This window comes from Spermophilus citellus (assembly GCF_964194105.1).
Source record: "Spermophilus citellus genome assembly, chromosome: 18".
Lineage (NCBI taxonomy): Eukaryota > Metazoa > Chordata > Mammalia > Rodentia > Sciuridae > Spermophilus > Spermophilus citellus.
This window is the reverse complement of record NC_138200.1, coordinates 18,315,088-18,342,569: the sequence shown is the minus strand read 5'-3', so window position 1 is coordinate 18,342,569 and position 27,482 is coordinate 18,315,088. Positions and strand designations below refer to the sequence as shown.

Below are 27,482 nucleotides of genomic sequence, written 5' to 3'. Positions count from 1 at the left end.
AGGAAAAGCTTTACCTTGTGAGGGCTGAAGCCTGCAAATCTTCAGCATCATCCCAGTACAGGATCCCCTGGGCTGCCTGCAACTGCTCTCTTCCTGAATGAAGGTTACAGCCATGTCACTGCACACTGATGCCTGGTAAGTCAGTCATGTTATTAGGCTTGGGCTAGTCGGGCATGATTACAACCTCTTGATCAGTCATTAGTAAATATTGAGAAAAGAAATCAAGGCACATACCACATTACTTTCTGGGAGCCTCGCTCTGTGTTGGACTTCCAGGGGGAGTCAGACACTGTCTTTAAACAGGTTGCAATTAGGGTAAAAAGGCTATGTAGAGAAGTCACTGATGAAAGAAAACAATGACAAGGTCATTGTGCAGAACATAAGTGTTTTGGCATTAAATGTGTATAGGGGAAAATTCAATAATAATACAGTGTTTGTTAATAGCAGCAACTGAACCTTATGGGTGTGTGTTGGAGGTTTTGGGGGCAGTGTTTATAAATTAAATTAATAAATTTAATTAAGAAATTAAATATTCCCAGTTCTGGACCTGTGTTTGAAATCAGCCTATTGATTCTGACATTTGTCAATTATATAATTTTGGGGAAGTCACATTTTTCCTGATTTCTGCTTTGAAATAGTGGTATAAGAATTAGAAAATATTCATCAAGTAAACACTGCAGTGCTTGGCACATGTAAGTTGAGTGGTGTGTTTTTTCTTCTTTTAGTAATCTTTCCACAGACTATAAGGCAAATTCCATAATCATCTCCATGTTAATAGTGACCTGAGACTCAATTGGTTCTAACAAGTTTCCCAAAGTTATCCCTTTTAGGGAACATAGGCTAGATTTGAACATCCGTCTTCCTTACTATTTGCTATACTTTGGATCTTGAATGTTCCCCAAAAGCCGCTATTTTGAAGGCTTTGTCCCCAACTGTGGCACTATCAGGAGGTGGTGAAACCTTTAGGAGGTGAACTAAGGAAAGAAGTGAGGTCATTGGGAGTGTGCCCTTGAAAGGAATATTGGGACCTGGGCCTCCTTTTCCTTTTCCTTTGCTTCTCAGTTGCCAGGAGGTGAGCAGCTTCCTTTGTTCTCCTGTCATGTTGTACTGCTTTTCCAGAAAGTCAAAGGAATGAGCCAAACACTCACGGACTGAAACCTTTAAAAATGTGAGCCAAAAAAAAAAAAAAAAAAAAAAAAAACAAAAAACCATGAACAACTATGTGCCAGCAATTAGAAAAAAAAATAATCAGGCAAAATACATAAATTACCTAAATCTACTCAAGAAGAAATAGAACATCTCAACAGTCAGAGGCAACAATGAGTTGTACTGATTAGCACCAATTCTCAAACACTTCCAAACAATTAAAGGAAGGGAACACATCCTAAATCACTTTATGAGTCCAACATGGCTCTGATAGCAAAGGCAGAGAAAGACATCACAGGAAAATTATAGACCAATGTCCTTTATGAACATAAACATAAAAATTCTCAACAAAATAGAATCCATTAGCACATAAGAGGTTTATTCTTCATAACCATGTGGGATTTATCCCAGGAGTGCAAGGATGATTCAATATTAAAAAATCAGTGTAATTAATCTCACTAATAGAATGAAGAAAATTCTATGCAATCAATTTATATATAGTACCCTTTCATGATAAAAATTTTCAGGAACAGAGGAAAGTTTCTCATCATGATAAGTGGTATTTGTGAGAAATCACAGTTAACATCATATTTAATGGTGAAAGAATAAAAATCTTTCTTCCAAGATCAGGAAAAGTCAAGGATATCTTCTTTCATAGCTGTTATTAAAAACTGCAATGAAAACTCTATCCAGAACTATTTGACAAGAGAAATAAAGAAAAGGAATCCAGAATGGAAAAGAAATTGTAAAACTATGTTCACAGGTGACATGATCTTATATAAGGAAAATCCTGAAGAATCCACAAATCTGATGAACCTAGTAAATTTGGAAAATCAATTCCTCCCAATAATTTTTATGTATGTATAAAAATGTATTTGTGTATGATACACACACACACACACACACACACACACACACACACACACCAGAAAGAAAATTAGGAAACACATTCAACTTATAATAGTACTTATAGGGAGTAAATACTAGAAATAAACCTATGTTTAAGACTAAACAACACTGCTGAATGAGATCAAAGAAAGACTTAAAAAATGGAAAAATATCCCGTGTTCATGGATAGAAGTATGTAATGTGTTAAAATGTAATTACTATGCAAGGATATAGACAGATTTCATGCAATTCCTATAAAAATCCCAACAACCCAGAACTGGAAAAGCCAGTTCTTTAACATCAATATTGATTTAAATAAATAAATAACTCATAGTACCTAACTTCAAACCTTAGTACAAAGCTATAGTAATTAAAACATGGGTACTAGCATAAGGATAAACATAAATCAACTGAATAGGATAGGGAGCCCATATATAACTCTTACATACATAGTCAGTTTTCAACAAGGATGTCAAGGCCATCAAAAAGAAAAGGACAGGGGCTGGGGTTGTAGCTCAGTGGTAGAGCACTCACCTAGCACGTGCAAGGCCCTGGGTTTGAACCTTAGCAAACAAAAATAAATAAATAAAAAGGCATTGTGTCCAACTACACCTAAAAAATATTAAAAAAAGGAAAAGAATGGTGTTTTCAAGAAATAGTGCTGAGAAAACTATATATATAAAGGAATGGAGTTGTGGGGTTGGGGTTGTAGTTCAGTGGTAGAGTGCTTGCCTCACATGCGTGAGGCACTGGGTATAAACAAAAAATAAAGGTCCATTAATAACTAATAAAATATTTTTGAAAAGAATGGAGTTGCACTCTTACTGTTTACCATATGCCAAAATGAATTGAAAATGGATCAATTATCTTAATGTAAGAGCTAGAACTATAAAACTCCTAGAAAAATTTGGGAGATATTTTCATGACACTGGATTTGGCAACAGTTTTATGGGTATTGACATTGAAAGCAGAGGTAACATTAGATAAATTGACTTAATAAAAATTAAAAACTTTGTGCATCAAACTGGAGGAAAGGAGAGCCTCCTGGAGGGAGGAGGTTGGGGGGGGACTGTGGTGTGTGGTGGGGGTGTAAGAAAAGCCAGGAGACAGGAACTAAGGCAGAGGTCTTTCACATCTAGAATAAAGAGGCTTTAAAAAGTATCTATGCTAAAATCTATGTGTACCTTGCATGTTTATGGGGTACACTATAGTTATATACATATATAGATTTTTATGTACAAAGTATCATTCACAAATCAGGGTAACTGACATTTTTGTCTCTCTGTGCAGGGACATGGATCTTTGCTATGTGAGGGGAGACTCAGGAGTCTTCTGTTTTGAAATATTTCATAAATTGTTGGAGATGGCAGTCACCCCACGTTGTTTACAGAATGCTACAACCAACTCCTCCCCTACCTGACTTTGGAACCCAGGATCCGGCCCCAATTCTCCATTCTCTTCCCGCTTCTTAGACTCTAGTGACCACTATTCTGTTTCATCTTTTATGAAGTGCATTCTTTCATCCTCTGCCTGTGACCCGACATATGACACCTGGCTTTCTGTGCTGGCTTCTGCTGGACATGATGTCCTCAGGTTCTGTCCATGTTGCCCCAGTTGGCAGTCAGTTTCCGTTCCTCGTATGGCTGAAGGGGACTCCGTTGTGTGTACTCACTGGACTTTCTTAATGCATTTATCTGCCAAGGGACACCTTGGTTGGCCGTGCGCCTTGGCTGCTGTGGACATGCTGGGGTAAACATGGGCAGGTAGGCAGTCTTGGCCTTGGATGGGATGGTCTCGTCTCCTTCAGATGCAGCCCCGTGCTGGAGCTCTTGGGCCACACGGTGGATCCAGGTTTTGTTTTCTGAGAACCGCCCCCCCCCCATCTGTTCTTCGTAATGGCCATACCAATTTTCATTCCCACCAACGTGTAGGTGAGAGAATTCTCCTGAGAGCAATTTAGGAGATAAATGGACAAAAATAATACCTTAAAAAAAACAAAAACAAAAAACTTTGTGCATCAAAGGATACTATCCCATCCTTCTATTGTATGAGAGAAATTATTTACAAATGATATAGCTGATAAGAAGTTAATATCCAGAATATATTAACAACCCATAAAACAGTATTGACATCAGCAAAATGATGGACCTCACAACATCCAAGCCCTTTTATTTCCAAGAAGACATTTTTAAAAACCCTATAAAATATGTCAAGATCATTGTACTGTCATGTGTAACTAATTAAAAAAAAAGATGTACAGTTCAAGTTTCTACTTACTAGAAAAAAAAACCCTACAAAAACTAGCTAAAATAACCTTATTGGAATTGTTAAAGAAGGGAGAAGGCAGACTTTATTCAAAAGGGCTGCTATAATAGGGTTTTGTTGTAGGAGAGAAAGACTGGACTCAACTCCAAGGACAACAAGAATGAGAGATCAAGGATCAGGAGGAGGGTCAAGCAGACAGAAAATTACAAAAAAGGAAACATCAGGGACAAAGGGAATTCTGACTAAACTGAATTGACAGATTATTGATTGCTAAAGGCAGACCAGGTTGATACAATATCAAGAGTTGGGGGTTTGCAAAACAGACTCATCAGAATTCTTGCTAAAATCAGACTAAATGGACAAAGCCACTGGACTAAAAAAAGAACCCAGGGTTAGATCCTAGTGAGAGGTTCAGAGGAATTTGGACAAAGGAGAAAATAGCAACCATGTAAATGTCCAATTAAGTAAAACCAGATTTTAGAAAGAAAGAAGTTTTCTAGCATGTGCATTCTTTTTACAGTTCATCATGCTATGGCATTGTTGTGGTCTGTAGGAGACAGCATTATAGTTTCCAATTCTCTTCTTTGAATTAGAGTAGCAGAGCAGATCTTATTGAAGTGTTATAACCTGTTGGGATTGCTAGAAGAACTGAGCTCTGCCTTGCCTAACTCAGATATTGGGTAGAAGAAACATCAGGCACTGCTTGGAAAAGCTTCAAGGAGACTCCCTGCAGACACAAGGAGGAAGATAATTCAGGTGAAGTTCCCAAGTTAACCTGCGGTATGACCCTGAGAAATCAAGATAGTTAAATGCAGGTGTGTATTCAAGGAAATCAGAAGACATGGAGACCCAGGCAAAATACATGTTCAGAAAAAATACCTGAAAACCTTAAACTTTTTCCTCACACTGGTCTCAAGTCTCAGAATATAACCAGCTGGTATTAAAGGGCTTCTATGGGAAGCCACTCTGAATGACCACGCCTTCCAGTCCTGAAGCATAAGGCTCTGACCAATCACTACATTTTGTGGTGACTCGGGTGTTGTCCCAGTGCAAATAGCAAGGTGGGTCTTAGGTGTAGGCATCACCTGTGAGGGTTGAGCTACACTCACCTATTCCTTTGTAATCCTATCCCTTATCTCCTTTGAATGGCTTCTTACCAATAAAAGGGTTCATGATGTGCTCCTCTCTCTCTTTTCATGACCCCTAAGGTCAGAGGAGCTGTCATAGGACCCAAAGAAAAAGGTATTTCTCTCTCTCTCTGATTATTTCATGCAGCCCAGTTTACCTGAAGTGACCTTGAGTGTTTAGTCATGGAACACAACAGGCTTCCCTGGGAACACAGCCAGTTTGCAAGGACTGGAGAAGGGGATGTTTTCTGTTTCTTTCTTTTTTTCTTTTCTTTTTTTTTTAGTGCCCAATTTTCATTGAAAAATCACAAGTCAAAGAAATAGGAAAACATGTCTATTCAAAGGAAATAAATAAAGCATCAGAAACCACCTCTGAAGCAAGACAGGTATCAGACTTACTAGATGAAGAATTTTATAATTGTATTAAAGATGCTTGAAGGCATAAAGGAAGCACAAAGAATTATAGGATATCAGAAAAATAATAAATGAAATGAAAATATCAACAAAAAGCTATATATTTGAAAAAAGAATCAAACAGAAATTTTGGAGCTGAAAAAAGTCAATAATTGATTTTAAAAACTTACTAGAGAAGCTCAATAGTAGACTTGAGCAGGAAAAAAATCATCAGACTTGAAGGTAGGACATTTGAGATTATTGAATATGAGCAGTAGAAAGTAAAAAAGAATGGAGATAGTGAACAACGTCTAAGGGTTTTATAGGAAACCATCAGTGGATCATTATATGCATTATAGGAGTCCCAGAAGAATAGAAAGAGAAGGGATGGAAAAACTATTTAATTTTTTTTGTAGTTGTAGATGGACAGAATGCCTTTATTTGTTTATTTTCATGTTGTGCTAAGGATCAAACCCAGTGCCGCACACATGCTAGGAAGCACTCTGCCACTGAGCTACAGCCCCAGCCTGAGAAAAATTATTTTAAGTAATATTTGCTGAAAACTTTCCCAGACTGAGGAAATAACATGGACCTACAGATCTAAGTTGTTTGATAAACTCGAAGATAAATTTGCAGAGATCCACATGAAGACATAATCAAATGCTGAATGTCAAAGACAAAGAGAAAAAATTGTGGTACTGGTAATTAAACCCAGGAACACTTTTAATACTGAGCTATATACTCAACTGTTTTTATTCTGAGACAGGTTCTTGCTAAGTTGCCAAGGCTTGACCTCAATTTCTCAATTTTCCTGCCTCAGCCTTCCAAGTCTCTGGGATTATAGGACTCTACTCCTCAGCCCAAATGATTCTCCTGCCCCAAGCTCCCAAGAAGCTGGAACTATAGGCATGTACCACTGTGTCAAGCTTACAAAGAGAGAATCTTGAAAACAACAAAAGAAAGATGACTTGTCTCCTACAAGGGATCCTTGGTAAGATCATCAGGTCATTTTGCAGCAGAAACCCTGCAGGTCAGAAGGCAGAAGTATAATATGTGTAAAATGTTGCAGCTGGGCAGGTGGTGCATACCTGTAATCCTAGCTACATGGGGGGCTTAAGCAGGAGGATCTCAAGTTTGAGGCCAGCCTTGGCAACTTAGTGAGACCTTGTCTTAAAAAATAAAAGGTTTGAGTTATTTCAAAGAGGCTGATCATTTTGAGGATGTAGCTCAGTGGTAGAGCACTTCTGGGTTCAATCCTCAGTACTGATGAATAAGTAAATACATAAATAAATGTATTATGTGGAAAAAAAAAAAACCTTAATCAAGAATTCTGTATCTAGCACAGCTGTCCTTTGAGAGTAAGTTAAGACATTCCTTACAAATAGATATTCCCTTGAGAAATACTAAGTTTCTTCAAATTAAAATGAAAGGAAGCTAGAGAGTAACTCAACAGACACATGAGGAAATTAAGATCCATGGCAAACTTAAAAGACAGTGTTTTATAATTGTGGCTTGTAACTCCTGTTTTTTTTTCTAAACAACTTGAAAGAAAAATGTATAAAATAATTATAAACCACAAAAAGGCAAGTGCTGCTTGATATCACTTATATGGAATTTATAAAAGTTAACTCATAAAAGTAGAGGGTAAATTTGTGGTTAGGAGGAAATGGGGGTGGGTAGGTTGGGGAGATGTTGCCTAAAGGATGCATATTTTCAGTTAGAGAGGATCAGTTTAAGATATCTGTTGTACAGCTGGGTATGGTACACACTTGTAATCCCAGTAGTTTGGGAGGCTGAGGCAGGAGGATTATAAGTTCAAATCCAGCCTCAGCAACTTAGCAAGGCCCTAAGTAACTCAGTGAGACCCTGTCTCTAAATAAAAGATAAAAAGGGCTGGGGATGTGGCTCAGTGGTTATATACAATATGGTGATGTAGTTTCATGAACCAATAAATCATTTCATTTTTATTGAAGCCATTTAGAGCAGAGTCACCTGGAAGTGAGACTTCTACCCAACACACAGCAATTTGTCCTCAGTGTTATTACCTGATACCACTGGGTTCAGGAACAGCCATGCTTTAATCATGTTAAGGAAATTCTCTTGCCATAGCATAGCTCTGTTTTCCACAAAGACTAGTTCATAGAGAGGCCTCTCCATTAAGAAGAAAGATGGCTTCCAGCAACACAGCTCCCACCTCCTGGCTAATCAAACCCCAGGAAAAAGCCCCTCCTTCCTCGCAATTCTAGCAGAAAGTCTTAATAATACTAATGGAATTGGCTCAGGGAACACAAAAAATTCCTGAACCAGTGGTTGTAGCTGCAGTTAGAATGCTCTGGCCAGATTTGAGTTGTGTGTTCAATAAATATCTGATGAATGAGAGTGTGAATAAATGAGCTGCTGCATGGATATACTATTTCTCTCACTGTTAGCAACAAAGTTCTCTTTGGATCATTCTGCATATCTACCAGGTCTGCTTAGGGCTTTTGAGGCTAAATGATTATAAATACCAGAGCCTGATGCATTAGTGCAAATCTCAATTAAGACAGGGAAATGAAAAAAGAGACCAAAATGGACCTTCTTGCTGACATCTATAAAGCAAGACAACACCTTACATTATGAGTTATTTCAGAGTCTGAAAGTATCCAGCTGAGGTATATTCAAAAGAGGGTCAACATTGTTCTCCAGGGTAATATAGAAAATTCTGAGTATTCATAGCTATTTCAATTTTTTGAGGAAATAATGACTGCCCTGAAGCCATGAGGACTACAGTTAGAAGAGTACTTTGCTTCCTTGGATATCCTTTAAAAAGACAAAAACACTCCTAGACACTAAATCATTGAGCCATTTTCTTTATGTGTCTGGGTCCCTAAAACAAACAAATATAAATATTTCTTTGAGTTTTGAAATTCACAGGTATAGCTGCACTTAGGAAACTTCAAGGTGCAGAGGACCAGAGTTCAGCCTGAGGTTCAGTAAAGAACAAAGAAATAGAAGACAATGATGTCAATCTAAATAAGGGGATTCAAGTGGTTTATGAAGAACAAGACTTTTCAGATGAACTGTTGAAAGGATGACACTGAAAAAGGTGTAGAGGTCTGGGGAAGGTGTCCCCTACTGATTGAGGAAACAGGAAAATGTGTGCTATCATTTGTGAGGGGAGAAGTAGAATCTCAGGGCAGCCAGGACTCAGCCTAAAACAAAGGTTAATAGAACTTCCCGTCCATAACATGCACAGATCAAATGATGGGCACCCATGAGGTCTGCTTGGAAAACATCTCCCAGCCCCTAAAATTAGCTTCTGAGTTAAAAATCCCAGAGATGACCAGAAGCTAAGGTTGGGGAAAGAGTAAAAGGTCTCTTCACCTATGGAATGAAGGTTCTTTTACAGGAACTAACCATGACTGACCACACAAAGAATTTGAACCCTGATGACTTATGTTTACCTATCATTATTTATATGCTTAAGTATGTGAACCCCATGTGACTTTTGTAGACTTTTACTCTCATTCCAGGCAGACCCTCCATGTTGTCTGCAGTTAGGAGTCAGGAGTTATATTTAGGAAAAGAGGACCTGAGATCAGGTACCCAAGTACAACTCAGGGTGGTAGAGAGAATTTCATTAGAACTGTAGCACCAACTGATCAGAAACCTATGTGCAATTCTGTCCCTGGAGGTGAAAGTTGGTATACTTTCCTCACCACATAGCTCTTAATATCTGAGGATACCTTTTTTCTTCCCAGAAAGTCTACCTAGGAGTTGTTCTATTCTTTTTTTAAAAAAAATATTTATTTTTTTATGTACAGATGGACACAATGCCTTTATTTATTTTATGTGGTGCTGAGGATTGAATCCAGGGCCTCACCCATGCTAGGTGAGCGCTCTACCACTGAGCCACAACCTTAACCCCAGAGTTTTTCTATTTTTTTTTTGAGAGAGAGAGAGAGAGAGAGAGGGAGAGAGAGAGGGAGAGAGAATTTTTTAATATTTATTTTTTAGTTTTCAGTGCACACAACATCTTTATTTTATTTTTATGTGGTGCTGAGAATTGAACCCAGTGCCCCGCCCATGACAGGTGAGTGCGCTACTGGTTGAGCCATATCCCCAGCCCCAGAGTTGTTCTATTCTTATCTGAAAGTTACAACTATTGGCTTAGGGAAGTATCTTCAGCCAGTATATAGATTTTGCTGAATCAATTATATTCAAATTTTTATTTATTTATTTAAATATATGTATTTGGTTGTTGATAAAACTTTATTTATATGTGGTGCTGAGAATCATAACCAGTCCTTCACATATGCCAGGCAAGTACATTACCACTGAGCCCCAGCCTCAGCCCTCACATTTTTATTTTTAAATTAATTTCCTATGTCAAGCAACTTTTCCAAAAGTTGTATAACCACTCTCTTGCTTCAAAAAGCTATAAAGGCACACATAGTATATGAAAAATAGTTCCGAATATATTGTGTGCCAAGCAAAGGACAGTGATCCCTGAGGGATGGGCACAAAGTAACTGAGCCCTACCATTGTCACATTTCTTTCTGCTGGAGAAAATACCAATGGGAAGGCAAGCCAGATGGAATGTGGAAATCCCCTCAGGTGAGAGGATGGATTTACAAATATGGGGTGGGGGGACTGAGGCACCTGGCATTCACAGCCAGAACAACAGAGAAAACCGTACATGTGAGCACCTCAGAGATCTGCAAAGGGTCCCTTCCTGTCTTCATTCAAGAACCAATGAGCGTGTGAGGAAACTACCACAGAGCAGGAAAAGAACCATCAAAAAGACAAGTGAGAGCTGGGAATGGTGGCATGCCTGTAATCCCAGCGACTCAGGAGGCTTAGAAGGTCACAAGATTGAGGCTATCTGGGCAACTTAGTGAGATTCTACATCCAAAAAAAAAAAGAAAAAAAGAAAAAAAGAAAAATTCCCAGATAGCACAAATGCCCCCAATTACTGTCTGTTCTACTATCAAAATAGAAAAACCTTTCAATTCATATAGCATCATTAAAATTCTCCAGAATTTCATCACAGCAATGGGAAAATTAGCCCTAAATGAAACACTTCTCTGGTCTTTCCTAAAAAAGCTTAAGTGAAAGTCCCAAAAGGACATGCTTTCCAAGCAATGTCCAATTGCTTCCCAATTGCTTAACCGTGTTTTAAAACAAAGCTCAAGAACATTTACAAGAATATAAACTCTCAAACGACAATATCTGACATGCAATAACAAATAAACGGGTATATAGAAGCAGGAAAATAAATCCAAAATGAGATGAAAAAGCAAGCAATCAATCAAAATAGGCTCAGAGTGACAAAGGCAGTGAAACTGGAAGACATTAAAGCAAAAATGTAAAGGGCCCCTGGATTCAATCCCCAGTACCCTCCCCCCCCCCCGAAAAAAAAAAGTGAAACTAGCAGATCAGAGAGCTGTAGAAATATTTGAATAATCAGTTCTACACAGGAAAAGGCTTATATGGAAAAGTAGGTATCAATGCTGATCCAGATCATTGGCAAATGAACCAAATGGCCTCCAAAGTTCTTGATTTTTATTATTTGAATATTGTGCAGTCTTGCAATTGTGTCAATAGCAATGGTGACTCTTTTGTGCAAATCTCTATTGGTGTATAGAATCCCAAATTCCAAGGAGTTTAAAGGGAAAAATTTGAACTGCATTCTAGTCCATTGTAAGTGGAACAAAAAAATATGAGTGACCTCAAAAATATTCTGATTAGGCTGGGGTTGTAGTTCAAGTGGTACAGCACTTGTCTAACGTGTGAGGATAAATAAACAAATAAAAATGTCCCTCACGACTAAATTTTTTTTTAAGATTCTGTGATTGGATTTATAACAGTTTCATTCAAGAAGCTGTGTCGGGGTTTTTAGCCCCCCACCCTCCTGTTCCCTCCTGACCTGCAGGAGAGACTGGGGAGAGCATGCCCCAACCAGGGCAAGTCAAGAAAGGCAAAGGTCACAAAGGTCGACTGACCATCCCACTCAGCCCTCCCCCACTAGAGGACAATCAGTCGGGAGACCAGTTTATTGAGAAAACACACACAGCTAATATAATGTACAGGAGCCAATCACGATAAAGGTCAGCAGAGTGGGGCGAGTTCATGTGTACACTCATCCTACAGGCTGTAATGGGAGACATGAGCTGGCCGAAGGGTTCTGAGCCTATCCTAGAGGTGGTCTGATTTTTCGTCACACCCACGGCAACACCTTCTGGCTGACAGCCAGGTGCTATCTTAGCCACATGTGGCCCTAGGACAGGGAAGCGGGTAGCAAGTTAGGTTTCCTCTTTTCTGATGCAACATGCCCTACATGTTACATCATACCCTGTCTTCAAGGTTTTAATTTTGGATAATGCCCTGTTCCATTGTCATCAAGAACTTGAAAATTCTCACCCCAAACTAGGTGTTCTTTTCATGTCCCCTAATGCTATATTTGTTATCCAGTCTCTCAATCAGGGAACACCAGGGCACACTTAAAAAGCTTCCAAAATGTTTCAACACGCGGGAGCTTTACAGCAAGTCTTGCAAGGCTCTCATCATCTAGGAAACCACCATGAAAGACCAATGTAAGTCAGTCACTATAAGTAGTTATAGTGCTGGCAAAGCCTGGGATTGGCTCAACAAGCCACTATCAATGATTGTTGGAAAACTATTTGAGTAACTGGACCACATGAAACATTTTGAAGGCTTTGAAAAAATTATAAAAAGTAGGAAGAACAGTATCGAACAGAATGCACAGTGCAAGGCAAGTAAGCAGAAAAGGCCTCAATGACATGAAAATATGGAGAACACTTTGGCAGGAAAGGCCCTAGAACCCACCAAAGAAGACACAGACAAGATGCAAAATGAGGCACTGAAGCCAGTAATGACAGGATAGTGAAAAAGTCAGCCTGATTCCATAAATTGTCCTTCTCACAGCAGCTAAAAAATCAAACTGGAATTCTGCCTTGGAAAAATGTTCAGTGACATCTAAGAATACGACCCTATGCTTAAATGCAACTTCAGATTGATGCCCCAACTTCACTTGTGTGGAATGCTTAAAGTGAAAAGCCAAACAGGGCTGATAAAGTTTCAAGCCATTTTTGGAGGGAAAATTCCTGATACTGTCAACAAGTGGCGAGTCAAGCTCTTGAGGTAGCACTAACAGATGTCACCCTCATAAATATTTTACTCTTCTGCAGAATAAGTTTCATCAGCCTCTTCTTGGGGCAAGTCAAGGTCAAGAGGTTTCATCACACTGAGTGCTGTCTTACCACACATCCTGCAGCTCCACTGAAAGTAAAATTCAATTCTTTAATAGATTTTTTTCTATGGCTGTTTTTTTTTTTAACCTGGATATATAGACCATATGCTCAAAGTACTGTTTCCTATGAATAACATAGTGTTTATTGTACATGAGTACTGTACATGTATACTGTGCATGTATGTATATAGTTGAGTTAAAGCAGTATACTAATATACTATAGTACATTATACCAAAATACTGTAATTAAAATATTTATTGTAAAGGAAAGTAATTATAAATTTTTACAAAATATATATTGGATTCAAAGCCAGCCTTAGCAACTTGGCGAGATTATGTAAATGAAATACATATTTCATTTAGGGACATGTGTGTGTATGTGTGTGTGTATACACACACATACACACACATGTATATGGCTGGGATGTGGCTCAGTGGTTAAGTGCTCCTGGGTTCAATCCCTGGTACCAAATACACACACACACACACACACACACACACACACACACACATATACATATATGTATTTTTTCATAATACAAGTTGTCTTTAAATTAAAAATGAAAAATATTATGAATTTATTGGTTAATGAAAATGTTTGGACCAGAGGCTTATGGGAATCTAACTGTATTATTTCCCCTATCAACAATGGTTCCGTATTCACTAATTCAGTGTTGCAAATTCATAGGACATAACTACTATGAATAACAAGAATTCACTGCAAATACAGAGAAGTGTGCATGTGGGTATTTCATGTCTCACGCTTTTTTCCCTCACAAAATCTTATGCTACTTAAGAGTAGAAATGACAATATTTTGGTACAAAGAATGCTTTTAATAAGTGTTGGCAATGCTACCCTTAATGGTCCAACTCTCCTGAGGATGAGGCTTTTTTTTTTCTCTCATCAAAAGAATAAAATTCTAAAAACACTTATTTCAGAGTGACCACAAGGGTATATCTGTTGCTCAGTTTGAGTTATTATTATAGGTGTTCCATCTCTGGGTTGATGAGACAAAATGGATTAAACTCTGGTATGAGTCTTTCGATGGTGAGTGAAGGATGAACTATGGCTGAAGGTCTTTCCACACTCACTGCATTCAAAGGGTTTCTCTCCAGTGTGAGTTCTCATGTGCTGAGTTAAGGAAAAGTTGTCACAAAAAGCCTTCTCACATTCTTTGCACTCAAAGGGTTTTTCTCCAGTGTGGATCCTAGTATGCCGAACAAAATTTGCAGGTTGGGTAAAGGCCTTTCCACATTCTCTGCAAACATAGGGCTTCTCTCCAGTGTGAATCCTCATGTGTCGAATGAAGGAAGAGCTATAGTAAAAGCCTTTTGCACATTCTTTACACTCCAGCGGTTTTATTCCACTGTGGGTCCTATTATGTCGGATAAAAACAGAGTGGTGTGTAAAGGCCTTTCCACATTCACTGCACTGGTAGGGCTTCTCACCAGTGTGAATCCTCATGTGCTGAATCAAGGAAGAGCTATCACAAAAGGCCTTCCCACATTCTTTGCACTCAAAGGGCTTCTCTCCAGTATGGATCTTCTTATGCCTGATAAAAGTGGACCGATGAGTAAAGGCCTTTCCGCATTCATTGCACTCATAGGGCTTCTCACCAGTGTGAATTCTCATATGTTGCGTGAAGGATGAGTTGAGACAAAAAGCTTTTCCACATTCTTTGCACAAAAAAGGTTTTTCTCCTGTGTGGGTCATATTATGCTGGATAAAAGTGGAGCGGTGAGTAAAGGCCTTTCCACATTCACGACACTCATGCAGCTTCTTTCCAGTGTGAATCTTCATGTGGTGGGCAAATGAAGAGCTGTAGTAAAAAGCTTTTCCACATTCTTTGCACAAAAAGGGCTTTTCTCTAGTATGGGTCATATTGTGCTGCATAAAAGAAGAGCGGTGGGTGAAAGCTTTACCACATTCTTTGCATTCATAGGGCTTATCTCCAGTGTGAATACGCTGGTGCTCTGTGAGGTGAGACCTGCGTTTGAAGGCCTTCCCACACTCCTTACACTTGTATGGTTTTTCCCCAGTATGAAACCGCATATGTCGAATAAAGTCGGACATATAACGACAGGCTTTCCCACATTCACTGCATTCATAAGGCTTTACTCCAGTATGAATCTGCTGATGTCGAATAAGGGCCCAATTTTTGCAAAACCCTTTTCCACATTCTTTGCATTTATAGGGGCTGCTCCTTGAATTAATCCCAGTGTCTTTTCCTGATCCTTGGGAGTCATGTTCATGGACAGAATCTTGTGGAGTGACTCGCTCCTGTAAAACTCTTAAACACAGATTATCATCTGTCTCGAAATCATCATTTTTATGGCACCACTTTCCAGGGCATGTCTCCTTGTAGGGGTCTGTTCCTGGTCTCCAGTTCCTTTCCTGCATTTCTGATGGCTTTTCCTCATCTCTAGTTTGCCCCAATCTGGAATCCTTTGAGGACCTCTGTGCCAGTTGTTCTTGAAAAGAGGATTTCTCACAGAAGGTCAGTTGAGAAGCAGTAGGTGCTGTGATGGTGGGTTTTGCTTTTTCACCTGAAGGAAATCCAACATAAAAAGGTGTTTTAGTGATGTACACAGAACAAAGAAAATCATCACTTTAGTAAAAGAATGAAGATGAAAATAGAGTCTCTGATGCCTGCTGCATTTGTTCACTTTTTTTTTTTTGTACACCTCTTAAAACTAAGTTTGCAATTTCTTTCTTTTCTAATCCTTGGGCTCTTGATATATTTCAAGGGAAACACATAAGGAAAAGTTGGTGGAGGGGACAGAGAACATGGAGTGGAGACTGCCTCACTCTCTGGAATGAGGGAGGGTGGGCAGAGGAATGATTACACTGTATGTGATTAATGTGCTCCAAGAGAAGAAGCCCCATGGCACTGTAACAACACAGGGAGCAACAGGTGGGAGAAAGACATCAGTGGAGGCTATGCAGCTGGAAAAGGCGCTATGGGACCTTATTTCTAAAGAAGAGTAAGAATTACCTGACAAGGATTTAGGAGAGAATACATATATATTCACATAATATACTGCAGTATATTATTATAATTGTTCTGTTTTATTATAATGCTGTAACTATTTTAGAAGGCAACAGAGTATCATCTAGTAAAGCTCTTCTTTTGCTAACCTTATAATCCCCAAACTCCAGTCTGATGAACATTACTAAGAGAAACTCCTATACATGTATATGAATTTTCATGGCAGTACTGTTCGTGAGAACAAAAAACTATAATGTAAATGCCCCTAAAAATGGATGAATACACTGTTATAGTCATGCAAATGAGTATAGCAGAAAAAAGTGAACAACTGCTATACACATCATGAATTAGTAATATCCTGTTGAACAGTATGAATATCAGAAGACAAGATAAATTGTGATACACTTAAAAGCTATATACATATATATATATATAAACACAAAAAGTACAACAAAACTACCTTAATTTTTTTTTGAGAATGTTGGTCAGTTTTTAGTGGTATTATAAAAACGGTATCTATACATCTTAAGTTTTTTATTGCAGTAGAACATATATAACATGAAATTCACTATTTTAATTAAGATGAAACAAAAAGTAATAGGTAAACAAATCAGATAATATAGACAAATCCTTTAAGTGAGTCAAATTACCAAAGCTAATACAAAAAATAACAGAATACATGGATAGCCTGTATTTATCCAAAACAATTATTTTCCTATGGAACAAGCACAGGAATAATAAATCCACAATAAAGTAGCCATATAAGCAAGGGAAGCAGTGTAGAAATGGGAAAGGAAGAAGCATATCAACAGATGTGGGAAGAAGATAACTTTGTACTTGGGTAAAGGGTTCATAGTTGTTCATTATAATCTTTTTAAAAGGCAATGAATAAATAAATACCTTAACAAAATAAAATACAATAGAAAACTAAGATATGAACTGACCAATGATGGTAGTGTGTTATATATCACAGTGAGTTGTCTAAATATGCACACCTTAAGACAGTTATAAAAGTCAGAGAGGACCTACCAGAGTACTGCAGCTAACTCCATGAACTCTGAAGACAAACACCCCAGTCTGAAATTCCTGCAATACCCCACACTAGCTCTGATACCTTTAGTGACCCACTTGAATTCCTAAAGGTTCAATGAAAGGACTATTGTGAGGATGATGTGAAACAGCACATACACAGTCCGTAGTAAGGCACAGGCACTGGGTCAGCATCCCCGACATGGCTGTGTTATGGGCCAACTGCACTAGGATTAAAGTTGATGGTAAACATGAATGAGTATACCTAGAGAAAGTGTACAGAATAGAAAGGGCGGGCCATGAATCCAGTGTTGAAGAATGGATGAGAATCAGAAAACAATAGTAAAGGTCAAGTCAGAAGAAGGAAAGAAGAAACAAGAACAGAATGCTATAAAGCTGCAGCATGATAATGTGAGGAAAGTTTCTGGGGTAACTAAGAAGCAGCAGAGTATCATTAGGCATGTAGAGTATAAAGCCAGAACACTTTGTTCAAATTCAGCCTCTACCAAAGCTAGGTGTTCCTGGCAAATTAGCTTTTTGTTAGGAACTGAATATTTATATTCTTCCAAAATTCCTATGTTGAAACCCTAGTTCCCAGTGTGATTGCATTTGGAGATAAGGCATTTATGAAGGTAACTAAGGTTATATAAGGTCATAAGGATAGGGCCCTGACCTACTAGGATTAGTGTTCCTATAAAAAGAGATACTAGAGAGATGGGGAGGCCATCCTCCCATGTGATTTGAGTTACCTCCCTGGCTGGGTGAGAGGCGCTTAGACAACTGTGTCAGAGCTTTCCCCACCCTTCTCCAGGTCCGAGGGCTTGTCCGTGCAGAGGCGTGTCTGGCCACTGCCCCAAAGACCTAATTGTTGCCCCTGACCTTGGGATGCTGCCCCCCTTAACCTTCATTGGATGGGATTTTCCCTGGAATTTTTTGTTCCCCAATAAAAGTCCACTCCTTGGCGTGTTCTCTCTCTCTCCCTCTCTCTCTCTAGTCTCTTCTGTAAACCTCGCTACTGCATTAGGTGGCTGGAGGCGGGAGCTAGGAGAAGCAGTCCCAGAGCTGGTATTAAAGGTAATTAGAGTCTTGTCTCTTTAATTTAGAACTCCCTAGTGTTTACTCATGAATCAAACCTTCTTTCATGAAGCCAGCGCTGGTCGCCTGGCAGAGAGAGATTTCTCTATCTCTCTCTCTGCATGCATGCACCAGGGACCCTATGAAAACACAGCAAGAAGGCAGCCATCTGCATAACCTAACCATGCTGGAACCCTGACTTTGAACTTATAGCCTCCAGAGAAAAAATAAATTTCTATTGCATAAGATACCTGTTGTATAGTATTTTGTTTCAGCAGTTGAAGTAGTAATACTTTTAAAAACTCAATCTCCTCATCTGAAAAACTGGGAGATTCTCAGTTCCTGCCTTACAAGTTGTTATGAGTATTACATGAGATAAAACATCCATTTGCATGTGAAGAGTAAATGTCCAGTAAATTGCAGACCACTATATATTATTATTATTATTGTTATTATTATATTTGGCAACAGTGATCTGAGTAAGAACACTTCTAATCTATGGTGCTGAGAAACACCGCTCAGAGTAAAAAGGAAGACGCCAGTTGCTCAGGAGTATGTGGAGCAATGATGACTCATATGGGGCAGGTAGAAATGTAAAATGGTACAGTTACTCTAAAACTGATGGTTTCAATTAAACTAATCATATGTCTACAAATAAATATAAAGGGTAGATCTTGTGCAGATGTCTCTTCTAAGAATGAGAAAACTCCAAAAAGCTTGGTTATTCAGATGAGATAGAATCAATAATATTTAGATACTGTTGGAAAGCCAAGAAATTTTTAATTTTTGTTTCTCCCAAATGTCAAGAACTTCATCTTTTTTTTTTTTTTTAAGGTTGAGTGGACAGGATAGAAAAGTAGGAAATAAGAGAAGTGTGTTCCTGATGCAGCACTCAAGATTCGTGTATGGCCTCCCACAATCCCCACCTCATGATGTTCACACCTGTTATACCCTTTTATGATCCCTTCCATTTGAATATTGGCAGGATTTTGCTTCTAAAGAATAGACTATGAAAAGGTGAAAGAATGTATGTGATAAAATATATCTGATTTTATAAGATTGCAGCTTCAGCCCTGCTGTAGTCTCTCACACAGTTGCTTGATTTGAAGAAGTGAGCTGATGTGATGTCAGCTGCCTACAACTGTGGCCTTACAGAGGACCCAGCTAAGTGTGCCTGGATGAGATAAAATTAGGGATTCTCAGGCTGTGATGTCTGTGTTATATACACAGCAACAGATAACTCACACATTTGAGAAGGCAGGAGAGGTGTAATCTGGACTCTGCTGGGGGAATGAGCCACGCTGGGATTGAGAATGCCTCCACAAGGTGAGAAGGAAGCTGCAGGGTCGACTCAGTAAGGATGAAGGAGCAAGAAAGACAAGCACGTAGGCTTTGTTTTCAACATGAAGTAGGTCATATGCTGAGACATCAGTGGCAAAGCAGGTGGTGACATTTGGAATAGTGTGTGAGTAAATGGGGAAGTGAATATAACACACTGAGCTACGGCATGCAGCAGATGTAGGAAAACCAGTTCTGGATCTGTTAGCATCATGCAGGTTAAGTGGTAAAAACAGCTTAGCCCAGAGTGCTATCACTGGAGCTGATGGGACGGGTGACGGTGATAGATTTGGAGCTATGTATGTTATAAAATGGTCAAGATTCCGAATGCTGAATATTGGGTTTGGTAGAGATGGAGATATTGGTGGGTTTTCTAGGTTTGTTTTTGAACTTATCCACTGATTAAAAGGGCCACTAGTTGAAAATGAGAAGGGAGGAGTGGGCAAGATCATGAGGTTATTTTTAGGCATGATGAGTGTAGGGTGCCTCTGAGACATTCAAGTGAAGATAGGGAATTAGGGAGAGGGCTGAAGCTGGCTGAGCAGCCTGAAAGAACACTAGAGGGGAGAGGCCACGAATCTGCAGTGTCAGCAATACACACACCTGATAGTTCTAGATGCTCTTAGACTGGCAAGGGAAAACATGTCACCTTGAGGATTTAACAGGACAGCAGGGCAAGAAGACAACAGGATTAGGGGATGCTTCTGAGCATCTAATTCACAAATGGAAGGCGAGTCACATGCATGGATGGATAGGTGAAGAAATGACTGTCTGGAGAAGGGAAAGAGGATGGGATGCAGAGTACAGCTGGAGTTACATGCAGAAAAAGAAAGGCCCATCTTATGAATGTGGAAGGAAGTTTAGATGTCACTATTCACTATGACTAATAAAGCATAAATATTAATACCACAGGGAATTTGTTGAGCTATTCTGGGTCAGGCTATGTTGTCATGAGCCATCCGTGGGCTGTGTGTGGGCTATATTGCGTATAGTAGCCTAAAATACCCTATACTATTTTTCCCTTGTATTTTTGTACTGAGGTATAATTTCTATATAGGGGATAGGTCTGGCATTTTGGGAACTTCCTATGGCACCCTCACAGGGATTGATTGCCTGATGCAGGTGAACTTCCCCCTCAAGCTCGGCCTGAGATGGGTGTGAACAGCTAGTTCTGGAACCCATGTGGACTAGATCTATCAGGGGCTTTGCCTTTTGTAAATATATTTCTGAATATTTGTGTTTTGTTATTCAATAATTATTTGAGATTTTAAGTTTTTTAGGGTGGCTTAGATTCTCCTGGGAAGGAAGAAGAACCCCTCATTGAGATGCTGGGCATTGACCCCAATACTGTGTGCTAAATAATTTCCTGTTATCCAATTACATTCTCAAACAACCCAAGGATGAAGAAACTATTATTACTACCTTTCCCAAAGTTTAGCAGGCCAAGTATACCCCTGAGATCTTTTCCTTGGGCACAAAACTAAACTACATTTCCCAGCTTGGTCAAACATGTAGCCTAATACCCAGTTCTCATCAATGAGATGTAAATGAAGTGACATGCATGTGTGAGTAAATATGACAGCTGCCCTTCTCACCTATTTCTATAGAGGGCCAGGGAAAACTGAAAAATACATGTTGACAACAGAATACAATTGGATCCCTAAATAAATATGTGGTATAGAGCCTCTGTTGACCCACATGGAAGAATGGCATGAATGAGAAAAAAAAATCTGTTGAGCCACCAATATTTTGGAGTTCATCTTTGAGAGCAGGTAGCATTAACTCAGGAACAGTGAGGTTGTGCAGCTCCCACAGGATCAAGAGGCTGGGAGTGCCAAATAATTTACAGCCCAGAGTTTATCTCCTATCTAAGTGTGTGTGATGTGGGAAGGTAGGGGGACCATAGTTCCAAGAGCTCCATACAAACTTGACCCCAGTAAGTCCACAAAAAAAGCTGCCCATAAATTTCAGACACAGTGATCCTTTGGTAGTCTGCAGGCTGCCATGACACCCAGTGCCAGATTCTTAATCACCTACCTGCACAGGTGCTTTGGGAGAGGTGTCTCTTCTCTGTCCATAGTCCCCGCTCATGATCCAATATCGACTCTGGTTTCGGAACAGGATGCCCTGGCATAAGAAATAAATAGAACATAGGTATACAGGTAAAGACAAGAGGGAAAGTCTCAAGTTTATGGGAGTACATATCTTTAACATGCTGCTAGGCCACAACAGAAAGGTGACCCAACTCTCACATCTGAAGGTAATCTCTAACAAATCCAAGTCAGTAGATTCTACTTCTCTGTGCCTGAGAACTACTTAGCAATACTTGGTTCCAAAAATGGAATGAAGTGAATGAAATCTTTGGGCATCAGGACAGAGCACTGCTAGTTTTTAAAGTTTCCCAGGCTATTCTTGTGCTCAGGGATGATTAGAAATACTGGACCAAATCAATAGATGAACAGATCTACTAACAGTCAATTGTCTGAGGCAGGAAGGTGACCTAAGCCAGCTACCCATTCTGAAAAAAAAAAAAAAAGCTTTTAATTCATGTTTGGAGGAGAGAAGTCCATGTGGCAGCCTCCTGCTCTAGTTGCTTTGGTATCATCCTGGGGCTCCTACAAAGGTGCTGGCCTGATGATCTAGACCAGGAGGGAAAACAGATGAACAGAGCTGGGTTGGTCTCTATCAACCTGGGAACCAGTACTACCTTGGGTTTCTTATTTGATGAGGTAATTTTTCTTTTCTTCGGGATGAAAACAGCATGAGATGGTCTTCCATTATACTCAGTCACACAAACTTGGCCAAATGTGAAGGCTAAAATAAAACTCTGAAGAGAAGTCAAAGACTGAGGAAAAAGGACACAAATATCAACTGGAAAATCTTGGACAGCAGGCCAGAATGCATCCAGTTGTCACTTAGTCAGTGTTTGCTGATGTCTGCCATGGCACTGATGTAGGTGATGGGGCAGTGGTAAAGGTGAATCAACCCTTTATGTCTGTTGAGGATTCGAGCTCCCTGTCCCCTCAGGGACTCTGCTAGAATGCTGTTTTCCATACATCTTCTTTCAATCACAGCTGTCATAAAATCTACAAGAATGTTATTTTGTCCTCCTTACTTAACAGGATAACATCCTTGAGGATGGCAAGACTGGTAGAAGCCTAGCAGAGGTAACCATTTGAACATCTGGGAAAATGGAGACCTCGGGTCTTATTCAATTCCTACTCAGACCAATTTCTGGATAAAGTGGCCATTGTCAAAGGTTTAGATGGGAGAACACTTGGGATTTATTCATTTGTTACACAAACAAATACATGTGCAAAACTTGCTTTGTTCCCATTTTTCTTTTAAGCACATTATAAATATTAGCTCACTTGCTTTTAGAAACTGGCAAAAAAGGTACCATAAAAATGATAAAATTAAAATGATATTAAGTCCCAACAAGCTCATGCTGCCTGCTCAAGGTTGGGAGTGTGGGGCTACTTCTTATTGCTTTTAGGCAGTAGCTATGGGAATGTAAGAAAGGACAGCTTTCTCAGATGCCCATCAATGCCATTTGATAACCTGTCCATACATCAGCTAAAAGTCATTTCCCAGACAAGCAGAGAAGCAAGGCACATGCCTAAATAAGGCTCAACTGTGCAGGTACTAGGGATCAAAGAAACCTTTTCTTTTTGGACTGGGGACTGAAACCAGGTGGTACTTTACTGCTGTGCTAAATCACCGGTCCTTTTTTATTTTGAAACAGGGTCTTGCTAAGTTGCAGAGGCTGGGCTTGAACTTGTGATTCTCATGCCTCATTCTCCTGAGTTGCTAGGATTACAAGTGTATATCATTGTGCCTGGTCCCAAAGAAGCCTTTCAGATGAGACTGTTGCTTAGAAAGATACTAGTAGCACTGAAGACAAATGCCTTTTTATTGCTTGTCTGAATAAGACAAGAACCTCCCATTCTCGGTCAATCCTGCTAACCAGACTGAAGGCATTTGCTTCACCTATGCTGGGCCAATTACCTTCCTTCATGTGGGATTATGGAGAAAGGATGTCAAGACTGATTTTGGCTTATATTAAACACTGAAAGTGCTGAGAAGGACTGTGTAGCCTACACAACAATCCCTGACAGAGATGCAGAGAAACCAAGCAAGAGGAAATCAGACCACAAAACACTGAGGTGGCAGGAAAGAGGGAAGTGGGTTCCTGAGGCCTTCTCTTCCAGTCATGCCTAGAGAGAGAGAGAGAATGGACTGAAAGAGAGTTCAGGCTCTACATGAAGACAATGAAGCCTTACCCAGTGAGACCAGGAGCCCACAGATCTCCAGCATCACCTCCTGGTAGAGGGTCCTCTGGGCCAGGTTTAGATGCCTCCATTCCTCTCCAGTGAAGGTCACGACCACATCTTCAAATGATACCAATGCCTGGAAAGCCAAACAGAGTGGTGGTCGGGGAACAGTGTGGCTAACAGATGAGATTAGAGCCTATTGCTTGGTTACTGTCCCAAGGCCTGAACCACTGAGCATATCCGGAGAACCTAGCTTGGTACTGGGCCTAGGATGAGGAAGACGTGGCTTTGACAAAATACAAAGGTATGGGGGAGAAAAGCTTCCTATATAGGAAGCCACAAGACAATGATAGTCCCATGTGGACTGTGAGGAGCAGATAATAAGTGCTCTGGGACATTAGAAGAGTGAGGAAAAACAATAATTCAAACAATGTTTACAGTAGCAGCATCTGAGCCTGTTTGCCTGCCCCTGAAGACTATGCATGCTGGTTAAAGCAACTAAAAGTCTCCAGTCTCCTGGGGTTTCAATCCAGCCTCTTGAACCAATAATTGCCAGATGTTTGACCTTGGGGGAAATCTCTTAATTACTTTGAGTTTCAATTTCCACATGAATACATCAATAGTTCCTACTTCACTAGACTGTTGTGGGTATTAAAGAGAAAATGTTCATAAAGCAAACATGGCAGAGTCTGCCACATGTCACAGGGATAGATTTGTGAGTTTGCAAATTTTATGATCATCCCATAGCCCATAAGATAAATGCAATCATCATCTCCATGTCACAATCAGCAAATCGAGGTTGAGTCAAGTCACTCAGAGCTGTACATGTAATGAGAAGAGGCAGAACTTGAACCCAGATTCCTCTGATTCGAGGTCTAAGGGTATAATCCTCTATTACCACAGTGAATCCACAGTAACAAGGGCAAGAAACATTTCCAATATCGACATTAAAAAGCATTTCAGCCACTCCTGAAAATATTCCCATAGATATAGAAGAGCAGAGCCTTTGTCATGTGCCTCACAGAAGAGTTACCTGAGCAGGTGCCAACTGCCTAGAGTTGGCAGTGCTCCAACAAGCTCTCTCTGCCCTCAAGCTATAGCTGGGACTTGCAGATTCCCTGAAAGATTCCATAAGGAATCACCAGTCTATTATTTGTCATTCTGAGCCACTGTCAGCACATTTCCCCAAGGTATTGCTACATAAGCACCACGTAACACAAGTGACAAAGGATACTGCAGGTTATGGGTCTCAGAACATGGGCAGCAACCTTTAGTAAGAGGTCTATCTTGGTTGAAGATGAAATGATTGATGTGGATCCAGGGTTACACAATTTCACCTTCCTGAGACACACTTCAGTAGCTTATGAGAGCCCCTGGAAATCCCCCAGGTCCTTTCATGCCTTCTTGAACAAAGCCTGCTTCTGTCCTTGGCAGCTCCCTTTGCCTTGAAGTTTCCCAAAGTCCCCTTTGTTTCCATGGCCACCTGCCAGAGATAGGCCTGTACCTTCCTCTTGCAAAGATTACTTTAGGTATTGACCCTAGAACCCACAACCCATTGTGGGTGGAATATTGTTAAGAATTTTTCCACTTGCTTCTTAGCACCCTGGGAAAGCTCAATGTAGCACACCTCCAAGGGGCAGTCTTACAGAGATTTGGTGACAATGTGACAGAGAAAAGTGGGCAATCAGTTTGGCATATTTTAAGGCCAGCATGGCCCAAGGGTAAGGCAGAGAAAATAATGAAATAGTAGCTTGGTGGAAACTATCAGCCATGGTAAAAAGTTTAGATTAACCACATGGAGGGTTAATCTAAGGATGATGGAAGCTCCAGAAGGCAGAGACTTTCACTCATCAACCACTTACTGAGTAAGTGTCCAGAGTTGGGGATGGTTTCTCGATAATAAATGAGCAAGGTAAAATCAGATGATTCTAAGGGCTTTGAAAACAACAAGAGAGTGAGATGACCATAAAGATTAGGGGAGACGTTAGATGAGACAGCCAGGGAAGACATCTCTGAAGGGACCCTGAACAAGGCTGGAATGAAGTGAGAAAGCAGGACAGGCGAGCAAAAATAAATAAGACAGGTTCTGAAGGTAATCAGGGTAATAATGAGAGTAACCAGGGTGGCATGCTGGAGAGTAACTTGGGGCCTGTTTTGTGTTCACATTCCAAGAGACAAAACACTGCTGGTACACTGTCATGAAATGAATACTGCAATGGATTTGCTTTGCCTATACAGACAAATGTGTTAAACAGGAAAACGGATTCACTGAGGTCAAGTGGTAAGCAAAATTCACTTGTAATAAACAGATGACATCTGCAAAGATGAATCCAGTGATCTTGTCTCCTAACCTCTTGGGGTACTTTCTACTCCTGTCAAAGAGCAGCAATTCCAAAAATGCTGCTCCCAACTCACCTCTGTCCTTGAGGTTCTCATCTGGTCTCCCATCTCTCAGGTGGATAGAAGCCTTAGACAGGAAGGCCAGAGGGCCCCTAAGATAAAACAGCAGGATCTGAGAAGTTCCTCCCCAGAAATGACAGTTATGCTTATGTACTGAGCACTAAAGGGCACAAGTCACTTTCCTCAGTTCCCTCAAAAATAATTATTAATATTCCCGTTTCAGACCCGGGAAGAGAGGACAAGGGTAGCCAGGCAACAAGCGCCAAGGTAGAGCCATAAATGGGTAATTCCTACAAACCCCAACCTAGATTGAAATCCTGGGTTGGAAGTGCTCAGTGCCCCTGTCCCTTCCTGCCCTCCTTCCCCAGGATCCCCAGATCCAGGAGGAACCCTCCACTCACCAACGCTGGCGCAGCCATGGGACCCAGTGGGCAGAGCGAGGTCGTGAGCGGAGGCTACAAAAGCTGGTCCGGCGGCCTCAGGTGATCCCTCACTTCAGACCGAGGCAGCCTAGGACCTCAGTCTCTGCCACGTAAAATGAGCACAAAGCTCTGGGCGCCGCCTCCGGGTGTTGTGGAGACCGGTGATGCCAAGGTCCCGAAAAGCGCTCAGCGGGGAACCCTGCTGAGGGGCGGGCAGGAGCGGGTAGCGGTTCGCACAAAAGGTGGAATTTGGTCCTATTCTCCACACCGTCCTTCTCCGTTTGGTGTTGAAAGGCCTGGGAAGCCGCTTCCGCCCAGCACGGGTAAGGACAGATCAGCCACAGCCCAGGGACATCCCAGGTTAGGACGCCAGAAGCACCGCCCCCGCGGCCCTGGGAAACGCCCCCTTCGTGTTCCGTCATTGGCTCGGCGCCTGCTTGCCCTCGACGCCCGAAGCACTGCCTTCTGGGTAATGTAGTTTCTGACCTGAACCGAGTGGAACTTGGAGCACACTTCCCGTACTCTATGAAACTGCTACTTAAGATTCCAAAGAGAGGGCGTTGAAGGTATGATTTTCCAGAGTCTTTAACAGGTGACCCATGCCTTGACTTTCCTGCCCCGCACCAACACTTAATGTCTTTGAGTCTTGAAATTGGAGATTTATAAGAAAAATGAAGATAATTCTTTTACATAATAATAGTAAATGTTTAGATCATGTCAGTATTACCTGGGCATCTGTTACAAATACAAGTTCTCAGACCCTACCTGAGATTCATTACATCAGACACTGTGTCCTCTAGGAGTTTTGATGCTCCAACAAGTATTTATTTATAAAATTCACCGAACGTAATGATTCATGCCTGTAATCCCAGCTACTGTGGAGT

At 40.4% G+C, this 27,482-nt stretch overlaps 1 protein-coding gene and 1 long non-coding RNA gene across 3 annotated transcripts; one reads left to right on the top strand and one right to left on the bottom strand.

Moving 5' to 3' along the window:
• Positions 1-13,513: 13,513 nt before the first annotated feature.
• On the bottom strand, positions 13,514-26,963 carry ZNF599 (zinc finger protein 599). Of its 2 annotated transcripts, XM_081273348.1 has the most exons (5): positions 26,578-26,963; positions 26,192-26,268; positions 23,786-23,912; positions 21,540-21,629; positions 13,516-15,618 (listed from the first exon to the last, which is right to left on the bottom strand). In XM_081273348.1, exons 2-5 carry the CDS (start codon positions 26,222-26,224, stop codon positions 14,093-14,095), a joined length of 1,776 nt encoding a protein of 591 aa, XP_081129474.1. In that variant the 5' UTR covers positions 26,225-26,268; positions 26,578-26,963; the 3' UTR covers positions 13,516-14,092. The 2 variants fall into 2 exon arrangements, with proteins under 2 accessions (XP_081129475.1, XP_081129474.1); XM_081273349.1 differs by lacking the exon at positions 26,192-26,268 and having other exon boundaries at positions 13,514-15,618.
• On the top strand, positions 15,462-22,827 carry LOC308637152. Its single transcript, XR_014019571.1, has 2 exons — positions 15,462-15,569; positions 22,625-22,827. It is a non-coding gene; the product is annotated as an uncharacterized lncRNA (long non-coding RNA).
• Positions 26,964-27,482: the final 519 nt, after the last annotated feature.